The 12,358-nt window shown below is 40.6% G+C and overlaps 1 protein-coding gene across 2 annotated transcripts in view; it reads right to left on the bottom strand.

The window, feature by feature from the left end:
* Positions 1 to 12,358, bottom strand: part of TXLNG (taxilin gamma) — a 56,805-nt gene that overhangs the window by 13,442 nt on the left and 31,005 nt on the right. For both annotated transcript variants that reach the window (XM_032840822.1, XM_032840825.1), the window contains exons 2-5: positions 10,741 to 11,044; positions 7,631 to 7,722; positions 1,997 to 2,167; positions 1,117 to 1,311 (exon numbers count right to left, since the gene is read on the bottom strand). In XM_032840822.1, the coding sequence (XP_032696713.1) occupies positions 1,117 to 1,311; positions 1,997 to 2,167; positions 7,631 to 7,722; positions 10,741 to 11,044 (762 nt within the window). The remainder of the gene's footprint in view (positions 1 to 1,116; positions 1,312 to 1,996; positions 2,168 to 7,630; positions 7,723 to 10,740; positions 11,045 to 12,358) is intronic.

Below are 12,358 nucleotides of genomic sequence, written 5' to 3'. Positions count from 1 at the left end.
ACATGGATGGAACTGGAGGGGATTATGCTGAGTGAAATAAGTCAAGCAGAGAAAGATAGTTATCATATGGTTTCACTCATATGTGGAATATAAGGAATAGTGTAGAGGACCACAGGGGAAGGGAGGGAAAACTGAATGGAAGAAATCAGAGAGGGACACGAACCATGAAAGACTCTAGACTCCAGGAAACAAACTGAGGGTTACAGAAGGGACGGGGGTGGGAGGATGGGGTAAACAGGTGATGGGCGTTAAGGAGGGCCCATGTGGTGATGGGCACTAGATGGTATATGCAACTCATGAATCACTGAACGCTACATCAAAAACTAATGATGTGCTCTATGCTGGCTAACTGAAAATAAGGGAAAAAAAACTTTTAGCAGATAAACATGTGAAAGAAATAAATTAACATAATTTTCTTTGAATAAATAAATAAATAAATAAAAAGCCTAATGTCTCTAATCCTGCCCATCTGGCCTGTAAAAATGAGGAGGCTTTAAAAAACAAAAAAACAGACCATCACCTGTTTGCTTTTAATTAACACCTCTGAATTGCCTGACGAGCCTGAAAAAGTCTTAGTCGGAGACCAATGACCAAGACCAGCAGGCATGGATCCTTCCAATAAGCTTTTTACTTCAGTGGGTATGAAAGTTTAGAAATAGGTTCTATTTTTCCTCTCAAATAGTATAGAACCCCCACTAAAAGAAAGAATCTAAAACGCAGGTATAATACAACGGTAATGTAGACTGTATAGGTTATCACAGATGTCTGAGTTACAGCGTATCTGAAGGCCAAATATTTATTAGTCTAGATAAGGGGGAAAATCTGCATGCTAAATATGCAATCTTGTAGCATCAGGTGGAAGACAAGGAGCACTTAACGCTTCGCTAAGAAACCGCCTCACCTACCCACAGCCACAGACTCTTCCCAACTATCTAAGTGACAACCCCCAAGACTCCTGTTCTCGTGGTGTCTAAAGTTTTCCTGAGAAAAACCCAACTTGCACTACGCAAATATGAAAGTTCTAAAACATCCTGGCGGTAGTATTCCTCTGGCAGTGAATGGGGAGAAACCCCCGTTGATCACGAGAAGCTGTCTGAACCAACAGAATGGCTTTACCTCCTCCCTCAGAGCGTACTGTTCAATGAGCTTCTTCAGCTTCTCTCCCAGCTCAATGTTTTCCTGGCGGAGCTTGGCGTTGTGTATGTCATGTTGCTCCAGCTGCGCCTGGATTTCATTTAATGTGATCTGGAAGTGTGCGGTGGCTTCTTTACGTCTTTCTTCCTCCTCTCGTGCCTGCTGCATATTTTCTTCCTTATTATCCAAAAAAACTCCTGTTAATGGTATAGACTTACACAGAAGATACTCATAAAAGCTGCCGCTGCTCCAGGGGTTTACTTATTGTGACCCTAAAGGGTTGCTTCTGAACTCTGATTCCCCTTCCCTTTATCTGGAACCAGAAGGTGATCATCTGATAAGCACACAGCTTTTCCTGAGTAGACAATCAGAGAGGCAAACTGCCCTGCTGTAAAACGAGTGCTATGTGCTATTCTAAAAGTACTTAGCCTCTGGGTACTGGGGGTAGGCAAGGGTGGTTTGGCCATGCAGCTGGTGAACAGCTCCTAAGGAGCTCAGCGGCTGTTTTCCCTCCCCAGATCCAGTCTCTGCCTCAAGTCTGTTTCTGTTCGGCTTCGCATTCACGTCAGCTTCTCCTACGTGGTAATCAGCTACCTCAGTGCTCAGCAAAAAACTGGCAACTCTGAGTTTCCTAAGCCAGGGCTTCATGCAGGTAAGCTGTGGTCTAAAAATCAATCTCAATTAGATTTCCCATGGCCAGGTATGAGGTCCATTAAGAAGCATCAGGCCAAGCAAAAGAGTGTAGAGACATGTAGAGACATGTAGAGACAAAAGATTTACTTCAAATAGGTACACAGTGATTATAAAGTAAGCCAAGCCAGTGTCAGTCCCTCCTGAAAAACAGAAAACTGAACCAACTAACCTTTAATGTCTTATTATGACGCTGCAGTTCCCGGCAAAGAGACTCTAGTTTGCTTCTTGCCAATATAGCCTTGCTGTGCTCACTCTGCAAGTGAACTTTCTCTTTCACAATTTGGGCTTGTTTCTTCTGCAGAATCTTCATTTGCTTCTGAACATTTCTGCTTTCCTCCAGCTAAAATTAATAAACACTTTACAATCAGGAAGTACAATGAAAACCTTTGAGTTACGGCTGGAGGAATTACACTAAGAACTATGGAACTACATTTTCAAAAACCAAGTAATACAGTATTTTTTAAAACTTATTTTGTAACATATTACTCTGCCAACCTTCTCTTTTCTAGTCATGATATGAAAGTAAACAAATAATTAAGGATAGGGGAAAAAACAATCTTAATCTATTTAAAAAAAAAAAAAACTCTACCCGTAAAGCGGGGCTCAAACTCACAACCTTGAGATCAAGAGTCACACGCTCTACCAACTGAGCCAGCCAAGCACCCCTTAATCTCTTATTAAAAATTGCTAAATGGTGTTTTTGGAAAAACTTTAGAAATCAACACCAAGGAGTTTTACTTTTCTGAAAAACACACAGGCTGCTCTATTGAAATGGTTCTCCAAATCTGAATAAGCAGTACTGGGGCACCACGGTGGCTCAGTCGGCTAAGCATCCAACTCCAGATTTTGGCTCAGGTCAGGATCTCTGGGTTGTGAAACTGAGCCCTGCACCGGGCTCCACGCTGGGTGTAGAACCTGCTGAAGGTTCTCTCTCTGTCTCCCTCTGCCCACACTCCCCTCCTCAGCTCAGGCACATGCACCTGCTCTCTAAGGAAAAAGAAAAAAAAAAAAAAAGAAAAGAAAAAGAAAAAGAAAAAGCAGCATTCAAGTTTTTTGTGAGAAAGAGAGGAATTGCTGCAATTTTAGGTTTGGAGCAAGTAAGTATATTTCAAGGTTAAATCAACGCAGATTAAGGCAGCAACCTTCCTGACGGTTCACAGAAAAGATGCTGAGTCAATTTCAAGAGCAAGAGTGACACCTTGTGGCCTATCAAAACATACCAAGCATCCTTAAATGCCATATGCTCACAGCTATTAAAAACATCCTTACAGAAATTCTTGCAGAAAAAGTAATTTTATTTTTGTATAATACTTTTGCAAAGTAACATTATTATGACCACAGGTGCAGCACAGCTGCAGGAGGCTCCCCGCCTGTACAGACATCTGTAACTCCGCGGAGAGCTGCAAGCCCCGCCCTCTCAGGCTCAAGGTGATCACAGTCCCGAATCCCAGGATCACCGTTCCTTTGCTCTTCTCGTTCACCTCATTTGTATGTGGTCCTAAAAGAACTGTTCTGGTTTCAGTTATTTTGACTCTTCTGTGGCTAGTGCAATTAAAAAACTGAATTTCTTCTTGAATTTAAAGTGAGCTTAAATAGCTGCGTGTAGCTAACGGCTACCATTTTGGACAGCACAACTGTAGATTACATTGCTAGAACGCATCCAAATTGTTTGCACAGATCAAGAAACAGAAAACCCTTTCTGTAAATGGCCAAAAAGTAAGTGTTTTAAGGCTTTGTGGGCCACATACTCTGTTGCATTGTCGTCTTCTTCTCCTTAAACACTTCAAAAACGTAAAACCATTCTTAGCTTGTGGGCAGTACAGAAACAGGCCTCGGCAGATTTGGCCCCACTGGTTACAGGACATCTCACTTAAAAAATATGGCACACACAGCGTACTTTACTGACCCAATCTCAAGCCAATGGGCATTTGGGTTGTTCCCAGACTTGACTGCTTACAGTGTTATGAACACTGTCCTATGTGCTCCCTGCTGTACACATGCAAGAACCTCTCTGGGTGCAAACCTAGGAGCGGGACTGCTAGGCAGTGACTCATGTTCTACTTCACATGACAATGCCAAACTCTTTTCGAGAGTGGCTGGCAAATTTATTCTCCCATCAGCAACTCAGAAGAGATCATGTAGATAGATGCACATCCTCTCCAAAACTAAGTATAATCAGAATTCTTAACTTATGCCGCTGCAGTGGATATAAAATCACATCTCATTCTGGTCCAGATTTGCATTTCCCTGATCACTAATAAAGTCGAACATCTCTTTATATGTTTATGCACCTTTATGTTAAGGTATCTTTGTATCTTCATGTTTTTCCACTTCTCTAAAATGCCTCTTACCTGTCTCTTGCCCAGTTTCCCATTGGGTTATTTTTCTTTTTGTATTCATTTGTAGGTGTTCCTTAGATATTCCTGAAACTAAATATTCTGTTGGTTGTATTTGCTGGAATATGTTCTTCCCAGTTTCTTTAATGTGACGTCTCACTGTCTTTTGAAGTGTCTTTTGCTGAACAGAAAGTTAATTTCAACACAGCCAATTCTTGCAATCCTTTCTCTGATAGTGCTTTTTGTGTTGTAAGAAATCCTTCCCTTGGGGCGCCTGGGTGGCTCAGCTGGTTAAGCATGAGACTCTTGATATCAGCTCAGGTCAGGGTCTCAGGTTTGTGAGACAGAGCCCCGCATTGGGCTTCACACTTGACAGTGAGTCTGTTTGTGGTTGGTTCTCTCTCTCTCTCCTCCCACTCCTCTCTCTCTGTCTCTTCCTAAAATAAATAAAATAGGGGAGCCTAGGTGGCTCAGTCATTAAGCATCTGCCTTCAGCTCAGGTCATGATCCCAGAGTCCTAGGATCAAGCCCCGCATCAAGCTCCCTGCTCAGCAGGAACCCTGCTTCTCCCTCACCCACTCCCCCTACTTGTGTTTCCTCTCGCCATAGCTCTCTGTCAAATAAATAATAAAATCTTTTAAAAATATATCTTTTGGGGCGCCTGGGTGGCTCAGTGGGTTAAAGCCTCTGCCTTCGGCTCAGGTCATGATCTCAGGGTTCTGGGATCGAGCCCCGCATCAGGCTCTCTGCTCAGCGGGGAGCCTGCTTCCTTCCCTTCCTCTCTCTCTCTCTTTCTCTCTCTCTGTCTGCCTCTCTGCCTACTTGTGCTCTCTGTCAAATAAATAAATAAAATCTTTAAAAAAAAAAAATAAAAAAAAAATAAAAATAAAAATATATCTTTTGAAAAAATCTCTTAACCCAAGTTTAGAAAAATATTTATTTAATATATCTAAATAAATCTAAATATCTAAAATCTTTAAAGCTTAATTTTTTACATTTAAACCCTTAATCCATTTGGAATTAATCATTGTGTGATTAATTTCTTTCTTCACATTGTGTGTAATTTCTTTCCCATAAGGATATACACTTAAAAAAATGATTTATTTATTTAAGTAATCTCTACACCCAACATGGGGCTCCAACTCATGACCCCGAGACCAAGAGTTGCATGCTCCATCAATTTAAACAGCCGGGTGTCCCAGGATATACACTTTTTAAGTTCCATTAATTTCATGAAGATGGCAAGTCTCCCCCAAATGCACCAACAGAATCCATGAAATGTTCTTCTAAATCCCCAAATGGTGTTTTTTCCAATTTTTCCCAGAAAGTTGAACCTAAAATGTAATAAAGAGCCAAGAATAGCCAAGATACTTCTAACAAAAAGATTAATAACAAGAATATATACACCTACCCCAGCAGATATCAGGATTTTTATTACACTATAATAATCTACACTTGGGATGCCTGGGTGGCTCAGTCAGTTAAGGGTCTGCCTTCAGTTCAGGTCATGATCCTAGGGTCCTAGGATTGAGTCCCGCATTGGGCTCCCTGCTCTGCGGGGAGCCAGCTTCTCCCTCTGCCTGCCACTCCTCCTGCTTGTGCTCTCTCTGACAAATAAATAGATAAAATCTTAAAAAAAAATAAATAATCAACATCTACACAAACTGACTCAGGAATGGGAAAGAATAGCACTATAACACATACTTAAGAATCATGTTACAAACCTAATGATACCCACACTTAGCAAGTGAAATGTGAGCATTTCAAGAACCCATACTATTTGGTAAACATGGAGGCCACAAGGTCTCCCCAGTAGCCCATCCCAGTTACAGTGCAACATGCCATACCATCTGCTCTACAGGACATTCTACTTATCCACGCCACAAGCACCAATGATGTCAGATGATGCTATCACAAAAAGGACAGAGGACAGTGATGACAAAAGGGAAGTTTTCTAAATAGCCTTAGGAAGAGATTACTCCATTGATGGTCTCACTGCTACAAATCTGAGGCAAAGAGAGGTTACTACTAGGCAAGTCTAATGTGTCACACATCCTAAAATGAATGTAGCCATTATTACTGGGACTTAAAAATAACCATACCCACCTACACACGTGTGTGTCTCTCTCACACACACACACACACACACAATAAAAGCCACAAACAAAAACAGCCTAGACCCCTGCTACTTAAAGTGTGATTTAAAGGCCAACAGCATTAACATCACCACCTGGGAGATTGTTTAAATACAGACTCTCAGGCCCCAACCCAGACCCACCAAATCAGAATGTGCCTTTTCACAGAAGTCCCGATGGTACGGGTGAGTCCGAGGACTGCCCCGGGCAGCTACCTGCCCTTTCTTCTCATCTGTTCATGGCTGTCTGCCTTCCACCGTTCTTACAGGATTCTCATGCAGATGGAACCAATAGGAACGGTTTCCACAGACAGTGGAAGATTTCCTTTCCTGAAGCCAGCAACCTGACCACACTGTGTTTTCTTCCATCTTTGTATTTGTGACTGTTCTAGGCCATTTATACTGACGCACATGGCTTCCTGCTGCTCTGAACAGAAGGTGCTAAGCTGCTGAATGCCAGCTCCGGGGGCACATACACACACCCCTTTGTAAAGCAAGGGAGATTAACTGTAATCCTTTGAATAATAAACAGAATTGATATTTAGAGCTGCCCAGTGACAAAAAGTAGTATTTGTGCTATGGAATATCTGCTTCAGCAACAGATGAAAATGCATAAAAATCATCAATAATTCACATAAGTTTTTCACAAAAGGCATTACTTTTAGCATTTATATTACACTTACTCATTCTAAGTTTCCCACAACCCTTACACTTACACAAAGGGTTCTAGAACTTCCCCATTCTTCAACCTAAACAGGATGGCAGGGTTTCCATGTTGAGACTTTTCATAATTTTTAAAAGAGAATTAATGCTACTTAAAATAACATAGGCCCAAAACAAATGAGGTCAGTTTCTCTAGAAGAAGGAGAAAGAAATGCCTGGCACATAGTAGATGTGAAATAAATATTTCCTGAGACACAGTATTGTTTTAGTAGACTATTTCATCTAACTCACAATTTCAATCACAATGGGTAGAACGTTTATCTCTAGAATTCCCCTGGGAAAAGTTAAATACAGGAACCACTACACCCAGACTAGCATCTTCAGCATCATACTATAGTACTTCTAAGTCAGCCTTTTCACTTCTAAAACTGAGTTTTAGAAAATCTATGCCCTATCTTAGCATTATAATGTCCTATAGGTATCACCTTATAAAATGAAGTCATACAAGGCAGCAAAAAGCCCCAAGAAATAATATTCTCCTCTTCAATTTTGGAACACAATATAATTTTTACGTCTAAAGCTATATCAAAGTATTTTAAAAAGCTTATAAAGTACATACAACATTTTGCCACATTTCATATGAACTTTACCCCCTTGATTTAATACTCACAAGATCCGCGTATTTCTTACAGAGAGCTGCCAGCTTCTCCTCTGGAGTTGAAAGGGTGTTTAGGGCTTGCATCAATAATAAAACTTCTTTTCCTGATGATTAACAAGATAAGAGGAATAAGATCAAGTCTAACCTGTAAATTCTACATAACACTTTCTATGTTCTGACATCCAGAGTAAAACAATTTGTGCCTGTATCTAGACATAAGAGATTTACCAGCTAAATTAAGAAAGCTATTTTTAAATTCTGGATTAGCAGGCACCCCTCCCTTCCCACCCCTACCCCGAATTTTTTCACTCACTAATACTGCTAGCTATTTGTAACTCTTGCTGAAGGCTTAAAAATTCCCTTGCTTAACCATTGATGTCCAAGCTAAGACAAAGGGCAAGTTACAAAGGGCAGAATATTTTTAAAAAGCTTCCTACCCAAGTACAAATATAGAAGCAAGTTCAAAGAGAATTTCAGTTGGTACTCTCTAAGACGCACATAAATCACTTGTGGCATGTATTTTTTCTATAAGCAATTTAAATAACTTCTGATCATTTAGTAAGCACCTTCTGTGTGTTAACCAAGTTTAGTGTAAATAAAAGGGTGTCAACGTAAGTTCTTTCCTCCGAGGAGCTAGCAACAGTATTTTAAAAATCTTTGGCAGGGAGAAGCAGATGGCTGAGATAGAGGACAAATGGTCTTTCAAAATAAGTGATAATATTTTACTTCTAAAGTAACCATTTTATTTTTTAAATATTTACTCTTATATGTAGGATATTTCATTTAAAAATATATATTAAAAGGACTTTGGTATGTGGTATACAGTGCTATGAAGAAAAAATGCAGGCTAACTTCAAAACAGAACACCTCTCTATCCACACAAAATTTCAGTAACAAAACCTCTCAAAGCCCAAGGCCAGTACAAATTTTAAGAGATGACTAAACATGATTATTAAATATGATAAGAAGTAACCATAATGTAACCTGCAATTTTTTTTTAAAGATTTTATTTATTGATTTGACAGAGAGAGATCACAAGTAGACAGAGAGGCAGGCAGAGAGAGAGAGGAGGAAGCAGGCTCCCTGCTGAGCAGAGAGCCCGATGCGGGACTTGATCCCAGGACCCTGAGATCATGACCTGAGCCGAAGGCAACGGCTTAACCCACTGAGCCACCCAGGCGCCCTAACCTGCAATTTTTAATCAAGATTTTAAACCATATTCCATCTGGGTTTTGGTTTTTTTTTTTTTTTTTGGAGACACAATTCATATACTATAAAATTCACCCTTTTAATTAGAAGCGTACGATGAAGTACATTCACAAAGTCGTGCAACAATCACCACTGTCTAATTTCAGAACATTTCATCACCCCAAAAATAAACCCCATATCCTTCAGCAGTCCCTCCCTCCTGCTCCCCCACCGGGGCCCTGGCAATACTATGCCACTTTCTGTCTCCATGGACCTGCCAATTCTGAACATTTCATCTTAAATAGAATCTTAATATGTGGACTTTTTTGTCTGGTTCCTTTCATTTGGCATGTTTTCAAGGTTCACCCACGTACAATGTTATCACTACTTCATTCCTTTTTATAGCAGATATAATACCACATTTTGTTTATCCATTCATCAGCTGATGAACAACTGTGTTGTTCCAACTTTTTGGCTATTATGAAAAAGGCTGCCATGAATACTCATGTACACATTTTTGCATGGTCATGTGCTTTCAACCCTCCTGGTTATATACCTAGAAGTAGAGCTGCTGAGTCACATGGTAACATTATGTGAAACTTTTGTTTTTAAGTATTAAGTCATCTCTACACCCAACGAGGGGCTCAAACACAACCCTGAGATCAAGAGTTGCATGTTCCTCCAACTGAGCCAGCCAGGTGCCCCATTCCCTGTAACTTCTTAAGACTCCATATCTGCTTTTACACATATAATTGGGGCTGCTGATTTTGAAGACATTTGTTTGTAAGGAATTAAAATTATTTTTTTTAAGATTTATTTATTTGTCAGAGAGAGAGAGAGAGAGAGAGAGTGAGAGAGCACAAGCAGGGGTAGTGGCAGGCAGAGAGAGAAGCAGGCTCCCCGCTGAGCAGGGAGCACCATGTGGGACTCAACCCCAGGACCCCGGGATCATGACCTGAGCTAAAGCCAGATCCTTAACCGACTGAGCCACCCAGGTGTCCTCGGAATTAAAATTATTTCTTGTATTTGTATAAGAATTTTTAGGTTTTCCTAGTGAAAAATATATTTAATATATTTAATATTTCCAAGTTAGTGAAAAATATATTTAATAAAAATATATTTAATAATATTAATATTAAATAAATATTTAATAAGGATAATTCTGTACAGAAAACCATACAAATCAAATACTGTTAATCTTAGGTATACTAAGTATAAAAAATTTAGGAGCACAGCACCTGGGTGACTCAGTCAGTTAACCATGTGCCTTTGCTCAGATCATCCCAGGGTCTTGGGATTGAGTCCTGCATCGGGCTCCTTGTTCAGTGGGGAGCGTGCTTCTCCCTCTCCCCCTGCTTGTGCTCATTCTCTCTGTCAAATAATTAAATTTAAAAAAAATTTAGAGTCAATGAGTAAGGCTAAAATAAAAGGGAATTTCAGATTTCATAACAAAATTTAACATATTACCTTTTTAGTCCTAAATCTCAAACACAGAAGGAAAAAGAAAACGTACCGTTGAAAGTCAGTCTTAACCCACTTCTGAACGACAGATAACATTATGTTGTCTCTAAAGCATTGTGACTAGATTTTAAATAAAACAAGCCAATAAATGCACAGTCTTCACAGTAAATTTCAGTCAGACTACATTAAAGATGCAAACAAGGCAAGTCAAATACTACTTTGTCAAGCTGGCTCCAAATTCTGTGAAGAAAGCTTATTCCTGATTACTTACAGAAAACAACTTCCTCCTTTGCTATCTTTGTCTCCTGCAAAAAATGCAGTAAATGTACACACTGACCCCACTGAGGACAAGAGATGTATTAGCTAAACATCCGCCTCAATGCTGGCCACGTTCATAACCACCTGCGCTGGGGAGAACAGAAGTAAAAAGAGCAGCACACAGAAATGTCCAACCACTGAGCACAGATTCTTACCTAAAGTCTTCTCTTTGCTCCTGCTGCATTCTGAATCCTGCTGACCATCAGGAGGATCTATTCGAGCTTCTCGCCCAGGAATTTCCTCTCTGGACTCTTGCGTGCAGTATGCTGGGCTCATCAAACTCCTGTTCTTTGTAATAAAATCACTGCCTTCATCCTCTTCCAATGAATGCTTGTTACTTGTGCCACCACAATTTGAGTCTTGATGTTGAAGAATATCATTTGATTGAGAGTTGTGTATCATATCTGCCTTCACCCCTAACCCACACATTCCAGCTTCTTCCATTGTGCCAATCACAAACTAGAGAGAGGAAAAGAAAAAATATGGAAAGAGGGGTTAAAGCAAATGTAATTAATGTTTACATCCAATAATACACCACAGATTGACCGTTTTTTTTCCCTCTTTTAGTGATTTGTAAAATTGATGTAAATACAGTAATTTCTAAGTTCCAGAGTGGCGACATAACTGTAAAGTATAAGAAAATTAAAACAAATCACACAACTAAGTGGTCCCAAAGGAAGTGAGAAATGCCATTTATTTTTTTTTAATTTATTTATTTGACAGACAGAGATCACAAGTAGGCAGAGAGGCAGGCAGAGAGAAAGAGGGAGGAGGAAGCAGGTTCCCTGCTGAGCAGATAGCCCCATGCAGGGCTCAATCCCAGGACCCTGGGACCATGACCGGAGCCTAAGGCAGAGGCTTTAACCCACTGAGCCACCCAGGAGCCCCTTCCATTTATTTTTCTTTAAAGATTTTATTTATTTATTTATTTATTTATTTATTTATTTATTTATTTATTTATTTGAGAGAGAGAGCGCGCATGAGCATGAGAGACAGACAGAGAGAGAGAGAGCATGAGAGTAGAGAGGTCAGAGGGAGAAGCAGACTCCCTGCCAAGCAGAGAGCTGATGCGGAACTCGATCCCAGGACTCTAGGATCATGACCTGAGGGGATGGCAGTCCATCCCAGGCGCCCAAGAAATGCCATTTAGTTATAAATCTAAACTTCTTTCCCTAAGGGCACCTGGGTGGCTCAGTCACTCAAATTATCTGCCTTTGGCTTGGGTCCTCATTCCAGGGTCCTAGCATTGAGCCCTAGGTCTGGCTCCTTGCAGACTGCTTCTCCCTTTCCCTCTGCCCCTCCCCACCAGTCGTGCTCCCTCTCTGTTTCAAATTTAAAAAAAAAAAAAAAAAAAGGGTGGGCACCTAAGTGGCTCACTCAGTTAACTAACTGTCTTTGGCTCAGGTCATGGTCCCAGGGTCCTGGGATCAAGCACTGCTTCGGGTTCCCTGCTCAGCAGGGAGCCTGCTTCTCTCTCTCCCTCTGCCTCTCCCCCAGCTTGTGCTCACTCTCTCTCAAATAAGTAAAATAAAATCTTAAAAAAAAAAAAATACTGGGGCTCCTGGGTAGCTCAGTGGGTTAAGCCTCTGCCTTCGGCTCAGGCAGTGGTCTCAGAGTCCTGGGATTGAGCCCTACACTGGGCTCTGCTCAGCAGGGAGCCTGCTTCCCCCTCCCTCTCTGCCGGCCTCTCTTCCTCCTTGTGATCTCTCTCTGTCAAATAAATAAATAAAATCTTAAAAAAAGTACTCACACTTCCTTTCAAAAATAAACTTT

The sequence above is a fragment of the Lontra canadensis genome, unplaced genomic scaffold, assembly GCF_010015895.1.
Source record: "Lontra canadensis isolate GAN:19392208 unplaced genomic scaffold, GSC_riverotter_1.0 scaffold116, whole genome shotgun sequence".
Lineage (NCBI taxonomy): Eukaryota > Metazoa > Chordata > Mammalia > Carnivora > Mustelidae > Lontra > Lontra canadensis.
Note: the sequence above shows the minus strand (reverse complement) of the source record. Positions and strands in the feature narration are given on the sequence as shown.